Below are 23,128 nucleotides of genomic sequence, written 5' to 3' on the forward strand. Positions count from 1 at the left end.
GCGCGCCTGCCTCTAGTTGACATTTTGGAAAGCGTAAGCAAAAGTTGTTCAGTCATATCCAAGAATGAAGGGAAATACACATTTTACCTGTGCTAAAAAAAGTTTCCCAAGTTTAATTCAGAAGCATTAGCACCTACAGGCTTTGGAACATGGACTTGAAATTTGGTGGTGTTTGCATTAGTGTCAGATGTGCTTGACTTTTGCTTTCCCTATGAAAAATCCACCCAAATTTGACCAAATTATATGCAGATGCTCAGAGCTTTGTTAGAGGCTGGCAGCTCTGTTCTCCAAAGAACCTGCCTGCAATGAGCATGCTCCACTAGGGTGACCAGACAGTAAGTGTGATACACCAGGACAGGGGCTGAGGGGTAATAGGCACTTATATAAGACAAAACCCCATATATCAGGACTGTCCCTATAAAATCGGGACATCTGGTCACCCTATGCTCCACCCACACACAGCTCCTATGTCCCTAGTGGACACACAAATCTCACTGAGGCCTGTGGCTGCTGCAAGTGCTCAGCATATCTTCTTCATAAATTCCAAAGCCAAAAGGGACTACTGTGATCATGTAGTCTGACCTCCTGTGTAACACAAACCATAGAATTTCCCCAAAATAATTCTTAGAGCATATATTTTAGAAAAACATCCAATCTTAATTTAAGAATTACCAGTTATGGAGAATCCACCATAACCCTTGATAAACTGCTCCACTGATTAACTACTCACTGTTAATTTACACCTTATTTCAAGCCCGAATTTGTCTGGCTTCAACTTTCAGCCACTGGGTTGTGTTATACATTTCTCTGCTAGACTGAAGAGCCTATTATCAAATATTTGTTCCCCATCTAGATAATTATAGACTGTAATCAAGTCACCCCTTATGCTCTTTGTTCGGCTAAACAGATTGAGCTCCTTCAGTCTGTCACTATGAGGCATGTTTTCTAATCCTTTCATCATTCTTGAGGCTCTTCTCTGAACCTCTCTAATTTATCAACATCCTTCCAGAATTGTGGAAAACAGAACTGGACACAGTATTGAAGCAGCAGTCACACCAGTGCCAACTACAGAGGCAATATAACCGCTCTAGTCCTACTCGAGATTCCCCTGTTTATGCATTGGCTCATTTGGCACAGTGTCCTACTGGGAGCTCCTCATGTTCAGCTTGATTATCCATCAATATCCCCAATCCTTTTCAGAGTCACTGTTTCCCAGGATCAGAGGGGTAGCCGTGTTAGTCTGAATCTGTAAAAAGCAACAGAGGGTCCTGTGGCACCTTTAAGACTAACAGAAGTATTGGAGCATAAGCTTTCGTGGGTGAATGCCCACTTCATCAGACGCAAGTAAGGGAAATTTCCAGAGGCAGGTATAAATCAATATGGAGATAATGAGGTTAGTTCAATCAGGGAGGGTGAGGTGCTCTGCTAGCAGTTGAGGTGTGAACACCAAGGGAGGAGAAACTGCTTCTGTAGTTGGATAGCCATTCACAGTCTTTGTTTAATCCTGATCTGATTGTGTCAAATTTGCAAATGAACTGGAGCTCAGCAGTTTCTCTTTGGAGTCTGGTCCTGAAGTTTTTTTTGCTGTAAGATGGCTACCTTTACATCTGCTATTGTGTGGCCAAGGAGGCTGAAGTGTTCTCCTATAGGTTTTTGTATATTGCCATTCCTGATATCTGACTTGTGTCCATTTATCCTCTTGCATAGTGACTGTCCAGTTGGGCCAATGTACATAGCAGAGGGGCATTGCTGGCACATGATGGCATATATAACATTGGTGGACGTGCAGGTGAATGAGCCGGTGATTTTGTAGCTGATCTGCTTAGGTCCTGTGATGGTGTTGCTGGTGTAGATTTGTGGGCAGAGTTGGCATTGAGGTTTGTTGCATGGGTATTCCACTGGTGTGTGGGATGTTTGTGTAGAGAGCCTCTACATCCATGGTGGCTAGGATGGAGTTTTCTGGAAGGTCACCAACGCATTGTAGTGACCTCCCAGAAAACACCATCCTAGCCACCATGGATGTAGAGGCTCTCTACACAAACATCCCACACACCGATGGAATACAAGCTGTCAGGAACAGTATCCCTGATGATGACACAGCACAACTTGTTGCTGAGCTCTGTGACTTTATCCTCACGCACAATTATTTCAAATTTGGTGACAATATGTACCTCCAGACCAGTGGCACCGCCATGGGCACCCGCCTGGCCCCACAATATGCCAACATTTTTATGGCTGACCTGGAACAACGCTTCCTCAGCTCTCGTCCACTCACGCCCCTTCTCTACCTACGCTACACTGATGACATCTTCATCATCTGGACCCATGGGAAAGAGACCCTGGAAGAATTCCACCATGATTTCAACAGCTTCCACCACACCATCAACCTCAGCCTGGACCAATCTACACAGGAGGTCCACTACCTAGACACCACAGTACAAATAAGCGATGGCCACGTTAACACCATCTTATACCGAAAACCCACCGACCGCTACGCCTACCTTCATGCCTCCAGCTTCCACCCCGGACACACCACACGATCCATCGTCTACAGCCAAGCGCTGAGATACAACCACATCTGCTCCAACCCCTCAGACAGAGACCAACACCTACAAGATCTTCACCAAGCATTCTCAAAACTACGATACCCCCACAAGGAAATAAAGAAACAAATCTACAGAGCCAGATGTGTACCCAGAAGCCTCCTGCTACAAGACAGGCCCAAAAAAGAAACCAACAGAACTCCACTGGCCATCACCTACAGTCCTCAGCTTAAACCTCTTCAATGCATCATCAGTGATCTACAACCCATCCTGGATAATGATCCCTCACTTTAACAGACCTTGGGAGGCAGGCCAGTCCTCGCCCACGGACAACCCACCAACCTTAAGCATATTCTCACCAGCAACCACGCACCGCACCATAACAACTCTAACTCAGGAACCAACCCATGCAACAAACCTCGAAGCAGTTTCTCCTCCCTTGGTGTTCACACGTCAACTGCTAGCAGAGCACCTCACCCTCCCTGATTGAACTAACCTCGTTATCTCCACATTGATTTATACCTGCCTCTGGAAATTTCCCTTACTTGCGTCTGATGAAGTGGGCATTCACCCACGAAAGCTTATGCTCCAATACTTCTGTTAGTCTTAAAGGTGCCACAGGACCCTCTGTTGCTGTTTCCCAGGATAAAGTCTCCCATTCTGTAAGAGTAGCCTACATTCTTTGTTCCTAAATGTATATGTTTACATTTAACCATATTAAAAAGCATAATGTTTGCTTGCGCCTGCTTACCAAGCAATCCAGATCACCCTGTATCAATGACCTATCCTCTTTATTATTTACCACTCCCCCATTTGTTGTGTCACCTGCAAACTATCAATGATAATTTTAGGTTTTCTTCCAGGTCATTAATAAAAATGTTTAATAGTATAGGGTCAAAAACCCTGTGGGAACCTAGTAAAAACACCCACTCCATGATGATTCCCTGTTTACAATTATATTTAGAGACCTATCAGTTAGCCAGTTTTTAATCCATTTAATATGTGCCATGTTAATTAGATATCGTTCTTTTTTTATTAACATGTTGTGCGGTACCAAGTCAAATGCCTCACAGAAGTCTAAGGCCCTGTCTACACATCAAAATTAAGACAAGTCGACATATAGCCATCACAGTAATTACAGCAGCTTTCCATGTCCACAGTGGCTCCTTCTGTTGGCAGTGCGGGTCCTCACCAGGAGCTCTTCCACCAACTGAAGAGAGGCATTGTGGGGCGCTGACAGACCCTCACAGCCCAGAGCACTAGCCCCACTTCTGGGGCTGCCAGTCTGGAAGCCTGCTGTTACCTCCCAGTGAGGGATTTGAAGGAGGGAGGGGAAGGAGAGCCCGACAGCCTCCCAGTGAGGGACTGGGGGCAGAGAAGAACCCAAGACTGACAGCCTCCTGGTAAGGGATTGGGGGGGGAGGAGGAAGTGGAGTTACTAGGTAGATGTAGTGGGCGACTTACATCAGCGGGAGCACCATTGTAGTGTAGACACCTACAGAGTTAGGTCAACGTAAGCTGCCTTACATCGACTTAGGGCTGGTCTATGCTCCAGAGGTAAGTATATTACATCAACATGTTACCCTTCTCAATCAAACTTATCTCATCAACAAGAGATATCAAGTATCAGAGGGGTAGCCGTGTTAGTCTGAATCTGTAAAAAGCAACAGAGGGTCCTGTGGCACCTTTGAGACTAACAGAAGTATTGGGAGCATAAGCTTTCGTGGGTAAGAACCTCACTTCTTCAGATGCAAGCAGTGAGGTTCTTACCCACGAAAGCTTATGCTCCCAATACTTCTGTTAGTCTCAAAGGTGCCACAGGACCCTCTGTTGCTTTTTAAGAGATATCAAGTTAGTTTAACAGGATTTATTGTCCATAAACCCACGTAGATTGGCATTAACTATATTACCCTCCCTTTAGTCTTTATTCTTCCCACATCAGCTGCTCCATTAGCTTGTTTGGGGTTGATGTCAGACTGACAGGCCTATAATTACACAGGTCATCCCGTTTACTCTTAAAATATTGGCAAATTAGCTTTCTTCCAGTCTTCTGGAACTTTTCCAGTATTCCAAGACCTTTTGAAAATGAACATCAATTCTCAAGCAAGATCTTCAACCATCTCTTTTAAAAACCTCTTGGATACAAGTTACCTCGACCTATGGATTTAAAAATTTTAAAAGTATTGGCTGCCTCCACCACCCGGAGGCTACTGCTCTAATTTCAAGGCAGTCTCTTCCTTGAAGCTTCTCCCTCACATGTTGCTGCCAAGGCCCACAGCAACAGGCTCAGAAGAACTGGCTGTTTGAAGCAAACAGTTCAGGGGAGAACTGTCCCCTGCTGCACCCCACAGCACTAGTGCCCAAAAGGTGGGTGAAAGCAAGAGGTGAGATCCAAGGTCCCCAAAGGGGAAGGGTGAGTGAGAAAGGAGTGCATATAAGTACCATGGGGAGGAGTGCAGTGAGAAAGAGGCAGGATGCAGTGTCCAGAACATAGGATTAAGACAAGAAAAGTGGATAGAAGGGGTAGGAGTGTGGGGAGAACTGTCTACAGTGGGAACAAAGAGCTAATTTGACAAAAAGGGAGGAAACAAAATGCATTTATTTAAATTGTCTTTAATGCAATATTTAACTTCACTAACTGAAGAGCACATTCTGCAGTCAGACTAGATTGTAAGATTCACTTCTTGCCAGTGAATTTTATCCCCAGCCCACAGCCTGAGTGAAAAGGAAATGAAGTCCTCACCACAGAATGAGTCTGATCCCTCTGATCTAGGGAAATGCTTTCGATGATTAGTTGAGTTATCTGAAGAGGCTGACTGCAATTTTTGCTTCTTTTTAGACAATTTCTCCTTAGAGAAATATGGCCAAACTTGGCTAGAAAATGAGATGGGCTTGGGAAGGAACCATCAGTGAGACTGTGGACCTTGGTCTGCTCAAAAAGCAAGCGTGGGGAAAAGGAGAGTGGAGATGGAGTCTAATTTTTCTATACTGAGTGAGGACAAAGAATCTGTAACATTTACACTTCATGATTTGGGGTAGGGAAGGGTGTCTTGATCCAAGTCAGAGATGCTGTTTAAACAAAGAACAACTTGAGGCTTAAGAGCCAGATGGGAGCCTGAGGTGTTTCTAGTTCTATAAGAGCAGACCGACCCAAGAGGCAGTGTTGTAGTGTGTTTGTGGACTTTCAAACCAGTAATCCACAGAGGGGCCAGACATTAGCGCCAAGACACACTCTGGGACACATGGAAAAACAAGCTGTCCACAGGCAGTATGAGACATCCCCCCCATCCCTTATATGTCTCCTGGCCCTCTGAATACCTGGTCCTTTCATATCTTCTAGTAAACCTAGTTAACATCATCCAGGAAGAGACAGTTGAAAGGCAAGGAGACAGCCTGTCACAGGAAGTCAGTCCTGGGCAGCTCAAGGACTTTTTCGCAGTGTTGCTGTGTAAAGGTGGAGGGATGAAGAATTTGTGGACCCAAGTAGAGACAGGAAACAACCTTATAGCACCAGTCAACAAACCCTGAAAGTTTTCCTTCAAAATCTTTCGATCAACACCTTCTCCCTACTACTACTGATGCTAGGCTAGAGGAAGAGAAAAAATAGATTCTGCCTGAGCAAGTTGAGAGAGGGCTTCCCTGTGTTGAGGCTGAGTCAGAAGGTCAATACAATGTTCTATACGTACTAAAAAGGGAAGACTGTTGAAGCAGGAGTTGGACATATCTGTTGTCGTGATGGAATAAGGACAGAATTCCAATCAGACCTGAAAGGAGGGCACGTGCTACTCTTCTGGTGATTGTGAGGCTCTGCTACCAACAGTATGCACTTCAAAGTGATAATATACTAAAACATGATTGTGTGTTTGTATTCAATCCATGTAATACTTTCCAAAATAAATTCATGTAGAAATTTGCAGGGTACCTCTCTCTTTCCCTTCAAGTGCAAAGCTGCTGGGTTTCAAGCAAACCTAGACTACTAATGATAGAACTTCAAACTCAAGTTCACATTACTTACATGACACCTTGCAGGACTTTCTGGGGATCAGGATCAAATAATCTGTCAACATAATGGCGACTGCTAGCAGTTACTTCCTACGGAGAAAAAGACAATTTATACTTTATCAATCCACGCAGTGGCAAATTCCAAATCAACAGCAATGCCTAATGAGACACAAAACTCTATAAAACCTACCAGACAAGATTGTGATAGAACTGCACGATCACATTCAAATGCATAATATTTACAACCAAACAACTTCTAATTTGGGAGTTAACACTGTGTGAGAGAGTGCAATTTTGAATGGGATGTGCATATTTTGGTATTCATACATTGGGAATGAAAGGGAGTTGTACAGGCATTGTGTTGGCATTTGGGAATTCTAATGTTTGTGTTTGAGGCATATGAGTCATGTTTGGTCTAGATGTCAGGGTTGTCTTAATTTGCAATTTAACCACTTTTTTGTGGTTGAATGGAAAGGCAACTCTTGCAGAACATTACCGTTTGGTTAACTTTTTCTGTGGAAGTGTATTATAACCCCACACAGGAAAAAAGTTAATAAAACAGTTAAGTTTCAGAGTAATGTGCATCCGAAGAAGTGGGCTGTAGTCCACGAAAGCTTATGCTCTAATAAATTTGTTAGTCTCTAAGGTGCCACAAGTACTCCTGTTCTTCTTAAAACAGTTAAGGTTGCTCAAGAGGAATACCCACCTACATAAGCCCTAAAAACAAGGGAGTGCTTAGTTAAGGTATCCTTCTTTAATACACCTTACCCTCACACATCACATTCACCACTTTCATTGACAGAGTCTGCCTTTCTATAAATAAGTCCAACACACTCCATCACATACAGTAACAATATACACTGCATTCCTCACAAGACTAATTTAAAACTCTGAACCCAGAAACAACATATGTATCCGCTAAATATTTATGCCCCAGTGATTAGTTATTTTCCCTTAATATGTCCAAGGTTGGAAGTGCATGCAAGTGACTAGCATCCCAAATCAACAGTGGCAGAAGGGAAGAAGGGGGGGAAAGCTTCCACTCCAAGCTCACGACGACATACAACGAAGTGTTTCCTTGATCTCAGCAAACTGTTCTCACCTTCCCAGAAAATGAATTCATCAGGCCACAATAAAAGTGGCCTAATTTTCAAAGGTGAAGAGCACCCACAGATTCAGCTGACTTTAATGGAATTTGCCAGTACTCGGCACTCCTGAAACTCTGACGACTTATTTAGGCTTTCCTAAACTAACATGTAGAGCTAACTACAGGCACCCAGTTTAGAAGAATGGATGCCAACCTGGAAAAATGGTATTGTTTGCCAGCTGAGCCTATTCCCTTTATTGAGCTTCTCACATTGCTCCCCAGTGACTTCCTTGAGGAATGAAAGGGAACTAAGTTCAATCATGCTTTTTGAGTGGGGAAATATTTGCCCTTGGATTTATAGTTTACTCCTCTTTATCCAGCTGGATTTCAAGAATGTCCACTATCTTCCTCCCTACTGTCTCATGACTATCTGGGAGAAACAAGAAGAACCTAAAGGCCCCCTGATTCATTATGCCACCTACGTTCTACAGGAACATTTGGCTATCTGTCCCAAGGATGAAGCCTTTGAGAGTAGAACGGGCTCAGTAGTGGACTTTCACTGCCACCAGAAATATATCCAAAGCAAACCCTAATTGTGTATAGACGCAAAATGAAGACCTCCCAATAAGTGCTGATTCTAATCTTGACTGTCCTTTAGCCTATTGACTAGCACTAACCCTGCCACACAAAAGTTAACTTGTTCACTCACTGCTGGGAGGAACATCTCATTACCAATATCCATAAGAAGCAGTCTGTCAAACCTCCACAGATTTTTCATAGTTATTGTTACCAGAATTTATTTGCTCACAATTTCAAATATATATCCTTCTATCTTGTAAGGAGTAGCGAAAAGAAATTGTAATTTAAAAAACAAGTAGTAACTGGGGTATAACCTTGGCACTATTCTATTCAAACACAAGTAGCACTTATCTTCACGCTACTTAAAAGCTTAATAATAAAAATTAAAGACAGAGATACTTCAGCTTTTAAGGTACCCATTTCAGACTGGCAAGTAGGATTTTGGATCACAATGTTTTCATTTTAAGATATGGGACAGTTGCATTCAGTAATAAACAGTTACCCAGGGGCAATGTATTCCTTTATTTTGCCATTTAAATAAAAACACTGCCAATTATATCAAAATCAAAGAAACACAACGACACACTTTCCTTTTTTTCTAATCACAATCTCCCACTTTTTCCTCAGTGCAATGGTGGGTGGCACTAGAGTGCAACCACCATGGGTATTCTGTCTATCTCCTCCCTTCAGGCCAACAGGAAGAGGAAATGCTTTCATGCTAGGATTCCTGTTTTTTCCAGTCTAAAACTCTAGTGCTGTAGAGCGCGGGCAACATGTCTACACCATGTCAGCACAGCAGCAGTGGATGAGCCTCTTCACAAGACAGCAGCAACATGGCCATCAGAAGTACTACAAAGAGCAGTCTTCAGTGACCAAGACAAAATTACCCCTTGCCAGTGATGAATGGGCAAGGGAGCTTCAAAAGCCCTGAACTGACAGCAGTTTTCATAAGCAAGGACCCTGTATCACTATATATGGTGCGAAGTTTATAGTGAGAATATGTAGACTCAACACCAATACAGGTAGAGGAAGGTAAAATGAGTACTTTCTGAAAAAGGGAAAAAAGAAAAAAAAGAAAAGAAAAAGAACCATTGAGAATTGAATATATCGCAACAAAAAGAACCAGAGAATCCTGAATATTTAACATCCAAGACATTGATTTTTTTAAATTAGAGTATCCAACACAAAGTTTTAGTATACAAATACTGTTTTGGTTCTTACATCTTTCCTCACATCTTGCTATTGGGCATCTATTAGCTACACAATAAAATACAGATACATACACAAAAGATCACTAAGTTATAAGTTTTCTGTCTTCGTAGAGGCACCATTTTCGTTTCTTTATTCCTTTTTTTCCAACAGACACATTCTCTCCCTCTTTCATGCTATTTTCCAATTTGTCTAGTTTTATCTATTTCCTATATCCTTTTTCTCCTCTATCCTTTTTCACCTCTTTCCCATGTCTCATATGTGCTTCCCCACCCACACTATCATCTCTTTCCCAGGTCTTTTCCCTTCAGTGCGTCCCTCCTAGATCCTCCCCAGCTCCACAAGGGGGTGTCTTATCTTGCTTGGGGCCCGCCGTCCTCGGTAGTAGACGAAGAGTTGGGAGGGACGAGAAAGCGAACTGAGGTGGCTCTCTCTACCCACCCTGGGCCCCTGTGGTTTCTCCCGAGTCTCTCTCCCTCTCCCTAGGGACGCACAGGCGTCGGGCACTGGCGGTCACACTCACACTAGGGGGGAACTTTCTATCTCTGCACTGACAGGCACAGGCCATGATGGCAGGCACAGCCAAGCCGCGGGCCCCACAGGGCAAGTCTGGGGGAACGTCCCCGCCTGACAGCACCTAACGCTGCTCGCCTGGGGCAGATCCACGCTGACCTCAGTAAGGGAGCCAGGGCCCCCGGCACCCGGGGGGAAGGGCAGGGGGGGCCAGAGCCCCCGGCGGCCCGCGCCCCTACTGGGGCTCCGTCGGGTTTCCCCCTCCTACATGACACCGCGCAGGACAAGCCGCCGAGCGGGCTCCAGGGCCCCGCGGGGGAAGGGCCGGGCACTCACCGAGAGGACGCTCATGCGGAGCGGCGTCTCCAGCACACACGCCATCTTGGGGGCGCGCGCGGCAACGACGGCACCCAACCCCACGCGAGGCGGCCAGGGCTACCGCCGCCGAGCCCGGCCCATCGCCGTGGGTGGGGGTGGGGGCGGTACTAGCGCCCGGCCGGGCCACAGGAGTTGCTCTATCGAATCGGCTAACACCAAATCCAAACTCTGTCTGTGGCCCAAACGAGTGCGCATGCGCCCACTTAGGCCTTTGGCGCCCTGAAGGGCGGGGGGACGGAATTTTTCCTCCTGATTGGAGAGGGGGGAGAGAGTTACAGTGCGCATATGCCAGCAGCACTACAGAGGTCTTTACGATTCCACCGGACTCATTGTTTTTGTGGATAGACTAACACTGCTACCCCGCTGATATGTGAGGTGGGAATGCAGAGAGGTGAGGTGGGCAGATGGGAGCTCGGTGAGATAGGGAGGAGGGAGAACAGGGAGGTGAGGGAAGACAGGGAGATGAGTGGGAGGAGGGAGGGAACCTACGGAGGTGAGTGAGCAGTGTGGTGAGGATGGAAGGAGAGGGAGCACAAGGAGGTGAGTGGGAGGAGGGAAGAAGCACAGGGCGATTGGGTGGGAATGGAAGTGCAGGGACGATGTGGGGTGGCGATGGAAGGGGAGGGAGCGCAAGGAGGTGAGTGAGCACAGTGGGATAAGGCTGGAGGAGGAGGGAGCAGGATTCTTATCTATTAACACAAATAGAAAATATCCTTGACACTGGAACATGTTCATTCTGGTTTTCTACACTAAATCTTGGCAATAGAAATAAATTCAAATGACAGGGAAAAGACCACTTTTACTGCAGGACAATGGCTGTGGCAAATTAATGGTTTTTGGCTCGTGTTCCCTTACTAGTTTTGGGAATCTTAGGCTGAGTGTGTCATTCCATGGAATGCTCTTTACATATCTGTAATAGCCAGAAGATATCTTGGTGAGTTCTAACACTGGTGCAGTTACAAATGGTCTGTGATAAGTTTGTGTGCCAATCTGAAATTGAAACCAAAGAAATACAAGCAAATTCAAAAGTAGGAGCCTGTCTTGGGGAACACATGGGGCATTTCCACTGACCATAAGAAAATTAGTCTGACTCCCCAGACACTTGCAGATATGCAGAGTTTGGTAGGGCTCTGCTCATAGCACAGGAGGTTCATTCATGGGTTTGCCAATCGAGCTTAAACCATTGCATAGCTTGGGTGAAAAGTGAAACCATCACCATAGTGTTATTTGGTTTTTAGTGGTAATGACACTTGTGACCCATCTACTCTCATCCTACCTGCAATTCAACCCCCCTTTATATTAAACACATATGCTAGTGCTTAGGAATGGAGGCAGTATAAAAGGGTAGTAGCTTATTGGTTTAGACATTCCTTGTGTTGGACATAAGCTAACTCACATTGGAGCCATGCACACAAAATTGATAGTGAATTTGATCCTATAAGATCAGCACAGCAACCTTGAAACTGACTCCCACCTACTCATTTTACAGCTTTGCAGAGATTGTACCACCATCGGTGACACAGACTACCTTCATTTGTGAAGCACTCAAATGCTACAGCAACGAGTGCCCATATGAAATACTGTATTGAGAGTAAATGTTGAATGGTGTGCAGTAAATAAGACAATAGAGCCACACACATTAAATAACAATAAAATGAGTATAAGATATAGCTGCTCACAAAGTGTCATCCATTCTGGGCCCTGAAAGAAGCAGGGGTTTTATGGGGGGGAAAAAAAAAAAAAAACAAGTTTACCATAATGCATATGAACAAAGGGGCCCAGCTTAGATTTCAGGTCCAGCTTTTGAGAATCCTTGACTTTGCAACCTGAACATTCCGATTCTGAAGCAGGCGTGTACAGTAGTTAAGACTCTTTTACAGGATGTCCCATGAACCTCTTTGTCCTACTCCTAGTCTCCTCCCTCCTCAACGCCACATCCCAGTCCTATGCCTTCCACTGGCTCCACAGCCCAGGCTCCCCACTACGCTACTCAGGCCCACTTCCTCATCGGTTCGCATTCTAACCAGGCTACTTTCTCCTTAGCTGTCAAACTAAGGGTACGTCTACACTACCTGCCAGATTGGCGGGTAGTGATCAATCTGTCGGGGATCGATTTATCGTGTCTAGTGTAGACACGATAAATCGATCCCCGATCAATCTGCCTTCGACTCCTTTACTCCACCACAGCGAGAGGCGGAAGTGGAGTCGATGGGGGAGCGGCAGCAGTCGACCCCACACCGTGAGGATGCGAGGTAAGTCAACCTAAGATACGTCGACTTCAGCTATGCTATTCTCATAGCTGAAGTTGCAGATCTTAGATCAATCCCCCCCCCATGTAGATCAGGCCTAAGAAGTTTGAGTCTGTGCAAACAACAATTTTCAGAGGTTCATAACTCTGACAGTTTCATGGGAACAGTGAAAGGCATATCACTAACAGTAAGGTAACCCCCTCAAATTTTAGCACCAAATGATGGAGGCACTAGAGCTTCAACAAAATAATTAAATTTAATGTGCAAAAAAACCCATCCACAAATATAGGGCTAGAAGGGATTTTGAGACATCATCTAGCTAGCCCATCCCCCTTGCACTGAGGCACGATCAAGTAAAACCTAGGTCATCCCTGATAGGTGTTTGTCTAAACTGTTCTTAAAAGCCTCCAGTGATGGCGATTCCACAGCCTCCCTAAGTAACCTGTTCCTGTACTTAACTATCCTTAGATATTAGAAAAAACATTCTAATTAACGTGAAACTCCCTTGTGTTACAAACTAAGCTGATTATTTCTTCTCCCACCCTGTGTGGACATGAGAGAACAAAAGATCACTATCCTCTTTGATAACCTCTTACATATTTGAAGATTGTGTCCCTCAGCCTTCTCTAGAAGAAATGTGCCTAGTTCTTTCATCTATCTCCTTATCTCATTCTGAGATTAGGAAATAGGTTTCTTGCTTAAAGTTTCCAAGTAAGGGAGCTGGCATGAAAAATTTTAGCCCAAATAGTTAGAGTTTGACAAAGTTATAAGCAACTGCAAACAGGATCTTAATGGAACATGTTAGGTAACATTTACTACATCCATCATTACCTATTGTAAGTATATAAACTTTCAGCCCTCTCCCCTGAAAGCACCAAACACAACAGCTTACCCATAAAGTCAGAAGATTCAAATTCGGAGTTATTGAGGCAGTATTTCAGATACAAATGTCTCTCAGGTTATTGCTAGATAATTTTAGCTTCCATTAGTATTTTAATTTTGAAATACTGTTCTGAACTTTTGGGAGAGAAACACATGAGAGTTTATATTGAAAACAAATGCACTCGCCTTCGACGCATTAGCGTAACCACCTCAGTCATAATTTGTTTGCAATGTGAGTTCTCTCTTCTGTATATATCAGAATTAAAATTTAAAACCAGTATTAGACAATGCATATAATACATATTCATATTTTTAAAGACACCAACTGCCAAGATTTTCCACTGCAGAAACAGTAACACCAGAGAAATAAAAATCATGATCATCTTCTCTTACTGCTCTTTTTATCTTGGGAGTACTGCTTTTAACCACACTGCAGACAATTACTGCATTATCTATTCTGTACTAGGTGTTACCTTTAGCTGAAAAACAGCATTAAAGGTAATGCAAAGATCCTCTCCCTCCAAACCTAACTACAATTTAAAGAAATTCTCCCTCGGTTAACTAAGTATTACAGTTATTGTATGGAGGCAAAGCAGAATGTAAATAAAATGAGTTAATTATCAAAAGCTGAAGCAGAACAAACTGATTATACACAAACTTGAAATCTTTCTACAATACACTTAGTTGAAAAGGACTGAGCAAGAAGAAGAATACTAAACAGGTATTCTGCTCCATTAGAAGTTTTGTAGCATACTGTAGTATGTAGCATAAAAGTGGTACTGATCATTTCAAATGCTGAATTTTAAAAGCTCTCACCATTGCCCCCAACACACCAAAAAAGGTAGCTAGTTACAGCAGTTAATAAAACCTGTGACCTTAATGCATTTTCATTATACTTTATCTTCATCCTCTGTGGCATAGATAGCCTGATTCCGTCTTTTAATTTTCTTCATGGCACTGTTTCCATTCTCATTTTTACCAATCCGCTTTAAAGCTCTTTCATTTAAGCTCTTCTCTTCAGTCTGCTCACTCACACCAGATTTCTCCAGGTCTTCATTGGTGGAGTCCATAGCATCATCAGAGGATATCATCATGGAATCTGGCATGATCCTGGTGTCAGAAAAACTTGCTGAAAAGTCAGGAGGGTGATCAGATGAAGGATCCACAGAACAGGTACTTTGATCTTCATCACCACCCTCTTCATCCAGCATTATTTCATCTGGGTTAATAGATAAAGACAGCCCAGAATTATCTGTATAATATTCACTGGGCTCCTCTGCTGACTCGGTACTGTCCATTTCCTCCTCCTCCTCATATTCTCCCCGAACTGAGCCCTCTTCTTTCACTTGCTGAATCCTGTCATTAATATCAGTGAGGCCAAACTGGGCACAAAACTCAGTGGTCTGTGGATTGATTATATGAACTGGTTCCATATTTTTCTGCGGTTTGTAGGGGTCATAACAAGCAGCTGTCACACTGAAGTTACAAGGAATTTTGAGGTTATGGCTCAACTCTTCCAATATCTCTTTGAGAGCTCCTTCTGTTGCACTGTAATCCCACCTACAGGAATAAAAAACAATGTCAGATTCTGCTGAGCTCAGCAAGCCAAGACATCTCTCTTCCTGTTCTTGTTTGAAGAGGTTCTCTTTATAGACATATCTTCTTTTTGATAAACTCAACAGATTGAGCTCTTTGACTATCACTGTAAGGCATTTTCTCCACCCCTCAAACTATTTTTGTGTCTCTTCTCTGAACTCTAATTCATCATCATCATCCTTTTAAGATTATGGAGTCCAGTAATGATCTCACAAATACCATATACAGAGGCAAAGTCTTCCTTTGATATGCATAAGAATTTAAGATTACCTAAAATATTTGCAACAATCATTCAAACTGATGTGAATATTGGAACTTTTACATTTGACTGAACTATTATCTACATTTTAGGCTAGAAATAGCCACATAAGGACTACAGATTCAGCTTCCCTGAAACCCTGCCGCCTTTTTAACTGCAAGCCCCAGTTGATATGAGAATGCCATTATAGGAAGATAATTATTTCTAACTTGTTAACAATGAGGCACAACTGCTTTATACTGGAAAAGCCAGAATGCCCACCCAAATATTATGGCTGACTAAAATATAATTACTACTATGGATAGATTAATTTATGCTAAACTAACCCAAACAGATATTTTAAACAGGACTCCTGTTCTTCAGTTATTCTGAATGGAGGATTTATTCTTTAAAACAAAAGCTCAGCTTTCTTATGCAGGCATATGCAAAATGAACACAAATACTGATAGAATGGGCGAGGAATGGAAGTTTCCACTCAACATATGTATGCACACATGTAGTGCCAGTGAAATGTGGGCATATCAACGAACAGTGTTATCACAAAGCAGGGCACACTCATTAAGAATATGGTTCTTAACCCCTCACTCTAGCAAATGAAAAGAGATTCATCAAACCACAGCGGCAGTCATCCTAAAGCTCCTGCAAGCTGATCAAATCTTGGGCATGAATACCAGTCTCATGGGAGTTCAGGCAGCAATACTGTAGTGCAGGGGTGGCCAACCTGAGCCTGAGAAGGAGCCAGAATTTACCAATGTACATTGCCAAAGAGCCACAGTAATATGTCAGCAGCCTGCCCCCACCCCCCCCCCATCAGCTTTTCCCCCCACCACTCCCAGCGCCTCCCACCTGATCAGTGCCTTCCCCTCCCTCACCTCTCCTGCTGATTAGCTGTTTTGTGGCGTGTAGGAGGCGGGGAGGGGGGGGGGGAGTGAGGGCATGGCAGGGGAAGGGGAAGGGGTGGAGCGGGGGGCAGGGCTTGTGGCAGAGCCAGGGGTCACGCACTGAGCACCCCCTGGCCCACTGGAAAGTTGGCGCCTATACAAGGAGCCGCATTAACTTCTGAAGAGCCGCATGTGGCTCCGGAGCCACAGGTTGGCCACCCCGCTGTAGTGTAGTACCATACCCCTGGTACTGGGAATGGTCTTGTGACCTCCTATTAGAATCTCTAGGAAGGATTTCACCGAATCACAGAAATGTAGGGCTGGAAGGTGTGACATTCTATACTTTGGGGGAGCATCGTATAACTCCCCTATCCCTCCTTTATATACAATTGTGATCTTGCATATAAAGCAGGCCACGTGAGGTATCAGAGGAAAGGTTATGATCTGCTGAAAGTCATTTTTCTATCTAAATGTGTATATCATTAATGTATATGAAGTTATAAGAATGTGTTGTATGGTTGTCACTAAAATATGATGTGGGTTTGGGAAGCACCCAGATACTAGCTCTCCAGAGACAATGACAAGGGAGGTAACCAACGCCTGGTGGGTGGGTGCTAAACAGACATCACCTGCCGTTGTCCAGCAGAGGAGTTACAATTCAATGACACACTTGCACAAGGCCATGCGAGGGGAATTTCTCAACCTTGCCTGAATACTCAGCAATGCCCACCAAACATGCCTGGACTTGTGTTCTCCAAGCACATGGACTGAGGATATAAAACAGAACACAGTAGACACATGCTGGGCCTTTTCTCCTTCCACCACCTATGCTGCAAACAACAAAGACACCCAGAAGACCGAAGATGCCAACAGAAGGAACTGGCCCTGTATATTTAGGACTGCAATATCCAGTGGGGTGAGAAAAACTGCTTAATCTAGATGTTGCCCAGTCTAATAGCACGGAGTCTAAACTCTCAACCCTTATATTTTATTTTGGTAACTAACTGACTTTTTGCCTATCACTTAAAATCTATCTTTTGTAGTCAATAAATTTGTTTAACTGTTTCTTGTTACCAGTGAGTTTGCCTGAAGTGTTTGGCAAGGGTGTTTGCTCAGGTTTACAAAGGCTGGTGTATATCCACTTTCCATTGATGAAGTGGTGAACCAATTAATAAATTTGCACTGCTTGAGCAGTGCAAGACAGTGAATTCCTGAGGTACAAGGCTGGGAGGATTTGGCTAGTGCCTTTCTCTGTGTGCTTCATGAGTGGCTCTGGGAGCAATTCATGCAATCTAGCTGGGTGTGGGGCTCCACATGCTGTAGTGCTGAGTGATAACACCCGGAGAGGCTTGCTGCTTGTCACTAGCAAGGCATTATGAGTGAAAGCCCAGGCTGGAGAGAATTAAGGGGGCACAGCAGTCCCACAGTCCCAGGCTGCACCCCAGGGATCCCATCACAGAAGGGACCTTGAGAGATCATCTAATCCAGCCACCCATACTGAGATAGGATCAAATATACCCAGACCCTCCCTGACAGGTGTTTGTCCCACCTGTTCTTAAAAACCTCCAAGGATGGGGATTCCACAACATCCCTATTCAGAGCTTAACTATCCTTATAAAGTTTTTCCCCCAATATCTAACCTAGATCTCTCTTGATCCAGCATTAGCCAATTACTTCTTCTATCTTCAGCAAACATGGAGAACAATTGCTCACCATGCTCTTTTAACACCATGGCATTTAACACATATGATGACTTACCAGGTTCCCCTATCAGTGTTCTTTCAAGACTAAAGATGTCCAGATTTAAAAAACAAAAACAAAAAAAACCCTTTCTTTAGGTCATATTGTCTAAAACTTTTATAATTTTTGTTTCTCTCCTCTGGACTCTCTCCAATTTGTCCACATTTTTCCTAAATTGTGACGCCCAAAGCTGGACACAGTACTCCAGCTGAGGGCTCAGCAGTGCAGAGTAGAGCAGAACAATTACTTCACATGTCTTACATATGACACTCCTGTTACTATATCCCAAAGTGACCTTTGCCTTTTTTGCACCTGCATCATATTATTGACTTACTCAATTTGTGATCCTGCAACTTCTATTTTTGAGTCCAGTTTCTAGTAGTAGCATGCTGTGTAAGAAGAGTAGAAAATTTGCAAGCTAATGTATGACATTGCAAGGTAAAGGTCATGCTTGGGTCTCTGCCAGAATGTAGGTCCAACAAATCAGTCTTCCAACAGGAGAATCACCCTTGCCTCATTTGACCCCAAAATTCCTAAAGGAGGGAAGACTACTCACCTGGATGTCCACAGTACAATAAGATCTATTGTTTAGGAAGTCTCAGACATTTGATCCTTCACCAAGGCTTAAAGATAAAGTGGCCTCCAAAACTATAGTCTGTAGCTGGATTAGGATACTGATCAGAGACTTACTATTGCAGCAGGAAAGTTAACTTTTACTCTCACTCTACAGTGGGGGGGTGGGTGGGGAGGGAGGGACACGCGTGTGTGGCAGGCAGGGCAGTGAAATTCTGTTTAATGGATATTTGCAAGGCTGGCTTCTGCTTGCACTTTTGCCAAAGTTTATGGAATAGGTTCACGGTTTGCAGGCTCTGGAGAAGGGTGGTGAAGGCAGTAGTCAAATGATAATCCCTCCCATACTAAATAACTGCTTTCGGTGGTCTCAACATCTGGATTTAGTAAAGAAAGTTTCATCTTTTTAACATTTTTCATTCTAAGGCTCCCTGAAGATCTGGATGCATATCGCACCAGCAAATCAGTTGAAGCTTTTTGCAGTATGTTCAAATTGCTACTGCTAAATGTATCAGTTAATGGCTGTTGAATACTGTCAGTTGACGGTCTTTGCTTGGTACTGCTTTAATTGTATTCAACTGAAAACTAGTGCTTTCTGTGATATGAAATCCAAAGCCTTAATATACTGGCTCAATCTGCACCTTGGGGGGAATTATAACCCAAACATCTGAACTGGTGAAGAAAGAGGAAGCTATTACAAGTAAGCAAAATTTCTCCATATCAAATTTACATGGTGCTTTACAAACTGATTAAAAACTTTCCAGCTACAGGAAGCTTACAATCTAAATATCTGTGTATGTGTCTTGTTTTAAACAGATCAAGAAAGGAAGGACTAAGACTTCCAGTAAGAGGGTAAGAAGTGGTTGAAGAGGTGGGTTTTAAAGAGGTGTCTGAAAGAGTGGAGAAAGAGGGCTAAATATATAAAAGATGTCATCTGTTTTCATGAAGTGAGACCATACTTGCATATATAGTACACCCTTGCTATAATGAACCCCTGGGGATCCAAGACATTTGTTAGGTGTAGCCAGGGGTTCCTTATATCAGGAGAAGGGAATAGCTCCTCCAGCCCCAGGGGAAGCACATTCGGTCCTCTGCCTTTGCGGCCCCCGGGCCAGGGTAAGGATTCAGGGACCATGTTCACTATAGCCCAGTGGTTCTCAAACTTTAGTAACCCAGGAACCCCCATTTTGATTTAAAAATTTGCCACAGACCCAAAGCCCCCCACTCAGCCCCAGGCCCTATTCCACCCCTTCCCGCAAGGCCCTGCCCCACCCCTTTTCACTCCCTCCCCGAGAGTGCCCCATCCCTGCTCCCCCCCCCCCCCCCAGCACCTCCTACACCTCAGGGAACAGCTGTTCCCCAGCATGCAGAAGGCACTGGGAGGGAAGGGAAGGAGTCAATCAGCAGGACCCACAGACCCCCTGGAGTTCCCTCATGAACCCTCAAGGGTCCACAGACCCCAGTTTGAGAAACACTGCTATAGCCCAAGGTTTGCTATTGTGAAGCATGTTATAGTGAGGTTCTACTGTACAAAGTTGCCTGATTGCAGAAGTCCTTTCAGGAAGATTTGAGTGATTGAGGGAGTTGTCTGTCTATCAGAACAGCAGAAAACACACTTCAGCAACACCTTCCCCAGAGGTAATATGAAATATTTCCTACAGTTGAGCAGTTCTGATGGATATGATTCTGATTTACTCATCTACTGTAACATATAGGCACAAAATGTTCCCTCTAATTTTTGACAGGCCGTGCGCGCAAAAAATTTCTTCTGTGCAAATTGTTGTGCTTCTGGGCAAATTTGTGTGCGCGCAGTGTTTAGGATATGTGCGCGCACGCGCACACAGCTTAGAGGGAACAGTGGGCACAACGGGCTAAAGCTCTGGATGAAACTTGCTCTTGGGAATCAAGTCAGCACAAGGCATGCGTCATTTAAAATCTAAGTAGGGTTTAGATGGGATAGCTTTGTGCTCTGGGCCCCTCGGTATAGGGATGAACTTGACCCAGAGTGCATTAGCCATCTTCTCTTTTATAGTAATTTAAGAGGGTCTTCCATGGGTTGCAAACATGGTTTAGTCCTTGAAGACTGTCTCTGCACAAACTATAATTCATTAGGCAATACACATGTCTTAACTTTATAAAGCAATTTAATGTATCTTATTAAATTTGTATTCATATCAAAATCTTGTAGACAAAATTGAACGCATAATAACATTTAGAATGGATATGATTCTGCAACATTAAGGTCTCTTTTCAGTTGCTTAAAACGGATCCAACTTCTACCTTTTGGGGCTGAAATTATCCATGCTTGGTCTTTGCCCAAGACCAGATTTTTTCTGAAAGCTTGAGTACAAGTAGACTGGCTTTGTTTGAGTACAAGGTATGCTATTTTTCATTTGTAGGCTACTCTAAAATTGTCTCAGTGGGGAGGTAGTATAAACCTGAAATGTGCCGATACATAATTCTTCAGTTACATATATGCCAGCATCCACTGTCAAAGCTTCCCAGGCTGGCAAGTCTAGAATAAATCCAGCTGAGAGAATGTCAAGAAAACACTTTGCTCTTAGTGAGTCTTAGACATCTTGCAGGATTACTGAACATCTGATGTAATCAACTCCACTTTCCAAGTACATTTGCTCTTTAGGATCAGGGTCTCTTATTTAATCACCAACCTATGCCTCTACAAGTACACAGACCTCAGACACAGCCAGTTATCCAGGTACTACAGAATATATGCCCTTTCTTAGGGCCCCAAGGGAGGTAAGGCTTGGCAGTGGAAGTGCTGGTCCAGGATAATAAATTGCAAAAACTTCTGTTGAGACTGCAGAATTGGCACATGTAGGGATGTCCCCAGAATAACCAGGAAGCATAAGAATCCACCCAAGTGCATTTCTTGAGGAACTGACTTTAAAGTGGCTCCATTCTGATACTTTGAATCCTAAGAAAAGTTGAAATTTTTCCAGTGCAGAACTGGATACAGACTCCTTGTTCTGGAGACAGTGAAATAGACTCAGATCCCCATGTTGTTCTCATCTCCAGAACCCAGGAGATGGCTGTCTATTCAGAAAGTGGCTTAGGGTCTCAAGCACCATTTGGCCAACAAGTCTATTGCATTGTGTTAAGTCCCCAGTGTAGTGGAGTTCTTTATGGGGTTTCCCTACTTTGTCAGGGCTCGCTGAGTACAGACCCTTACCACTCACCTCTACACAGAAGGAGCTGGCAATGTTAGGCTGAGTTGGAACCTGAACCCTGCCTGGGGCTCAGGCGCTTTGACTTGTTCAGAAGGGCTAACATCAACATTTGCTAAAGGAAGAGTCCCCTATTGTACATGAAGTTGAGGGCCACAGTCTGACCCTATAGCACATGTGCTGCAAAGAACAGCTGCACACTAAGTGTCATAGGGCTTCCTTTAAGCCTCCAGCATCTTGCTGCTTTCCTCTAGCAGCAGCCTACCAGGAACAACATTCTTCAGCTGCTAGAGAGAGCAAATAACTGAAGGCTGTGATGGTCAGACCCTCATAGGCAAGGATCGGGGGATTATCCAAAGTTTTAGTGTTGTCTCCATCTGCTGATTGGGGGACTATAGCCCAAACATCTGGACTAATATGGAAGACCAAAGAGAAACTGATTTTTCAATCAATAAAGAATTTCACTGAAACAAGTCAGCATAATCAGGAACAGAAAAGTCACAACTACTGGAGAAAAAAACTGAACTTGTACTTTAAATAACAATTGGCTGGATTTTCTGTTGTGATGATACAGCCAGACCAATGTACACAGATGGGCTGCCCCATTTTTTCAGTTTCGTGTAAGACTGTTTCCAGTCTAGCAGCAGCAAAGGTGGAGACTCAGCTCTACACACTTCTTCAAAGCAGCATGACTTTCAAAGTCTGAGACCATTTAAATGCTTAGGTGGACAAACAGCATTTTATTCTCTAAAGCTGGTTAGCTCTTTGCCACCAGGACTAATGAAAGCTCACATTTTTACAGCCACTGAAGACAACAGTGAACATCAGCCAGCCAGACTATGGCTCTGAACAAGTAGTTTCTCTAGAAACTCTGCAACATTAACAACCTCCCTCAGAACACTACGTTTGCAATCATGGATGTCACCTCTCTATATACCAACATCCCTCACAATGACAGAATTGCTGCCTGTCTGAAATACCTACAAGACAATGGCCAACACTCAGATATTCACTCCAAACACATCACCATATTCATCCTCACCCACAACTTTACATTCAACAACACATAACTTTGTCCAAACCAGGGGACCAATCATGGGTATTAGGATAGCTCCCCAATATGCCATACGGCCCAATGGATCTAGAACCCAGGCCAGTAGAGCTGCCAAGTAGCTGGCATCTCCATGTGCCAAACAACAGCAACTGTAACCAGCTTGCACTCTACTGTCCACAAACCGCTGTGGACACAGACCATGGGAAGGCCAACTCCTGGCTCCTGATTGGCTCCCTGTCCTATAAAAACCTAAGGGGTATTCCAGGAAGTGTCCAGGCAACAGTGTCGATCTCCTGTAGCTGCCGTGATCATTCCTGCTCCTGAACTCCAGGCTTCATCTTTCGCTTGATTTGGACTTCGCCTCCTGACTTAGAACCTGAATCCTGACACAGACTCTGACC

At 43.9% G+C, this 23,128-nt stretch overlaps 2 protein-coding genes across 4 annotated transcripts in view; both read right to left on the bottom strand.

Annotated features, from left to right (window-relative positions):
• ARMC8 (armadillo repeat containing 8) overlaps positions 1-10,386 on the bottom strand; it is a 206,968-nt gene extending 196,582 nt beyond the window's left edge. Inside the window, exons 1-2 of one of the 3 annotated variants that reach the window (XM_054039451.1) lie at positions 10,270-10,386; positions 6,559-6,635 (exon numbers count right to left, since the gene is read on the bottom strand). In XM_054039451.1, coding sequence (XP_053895426.1) covers positions 6,559-6,635; positions 10,270-10,314 — 122 coding nt within the window. In that variant the 5' untranslated portion in view covers positions 10,315-10,386. Of the gene's footprint in view, positions 1-6,558; positions 6,636-10,269 lie in introns of those variants that run through there. The other 2 variants (XM_054039456.1, XM_054039457.1) reach the window with 2 other exon arrangements.
• Positions 10,387-12,797: 2,411 nt separating this feature from the next.
• Positions 12,798-23,128, bottom strand: part of DBR1 (debranching RNA lariats 1) — a 28,974-nt gene continuing 18,643 nt past the window's right edge. Inside the window, exon 8 of the mRNA XM_054040274.1 lies at positions 12,798-15,002. Coding sequence (XP_053896249.1) covers positions 14,333-15,002 — 670 coding nt within the window. The 3' untranslated portion in view covers positions 12,798-14,332. The remainder of the gene's footprint in view (positions 15,003-23,128) is intronic.

The sequence above is a fragment of the Malaclemys terrapin genome, chromosome 9, assembly GCF_027887155.1.
Source record: "Malaclemys terrapin pileata isolate rMalTer1 chromosome 9, rMalTer1.hap1, whole genome shotgun sequence".
NCBI lineage: Eukaryota > Metazoa > Chordata > Testudines > Emydidae > Malaclemys > Malaclemys terrapin.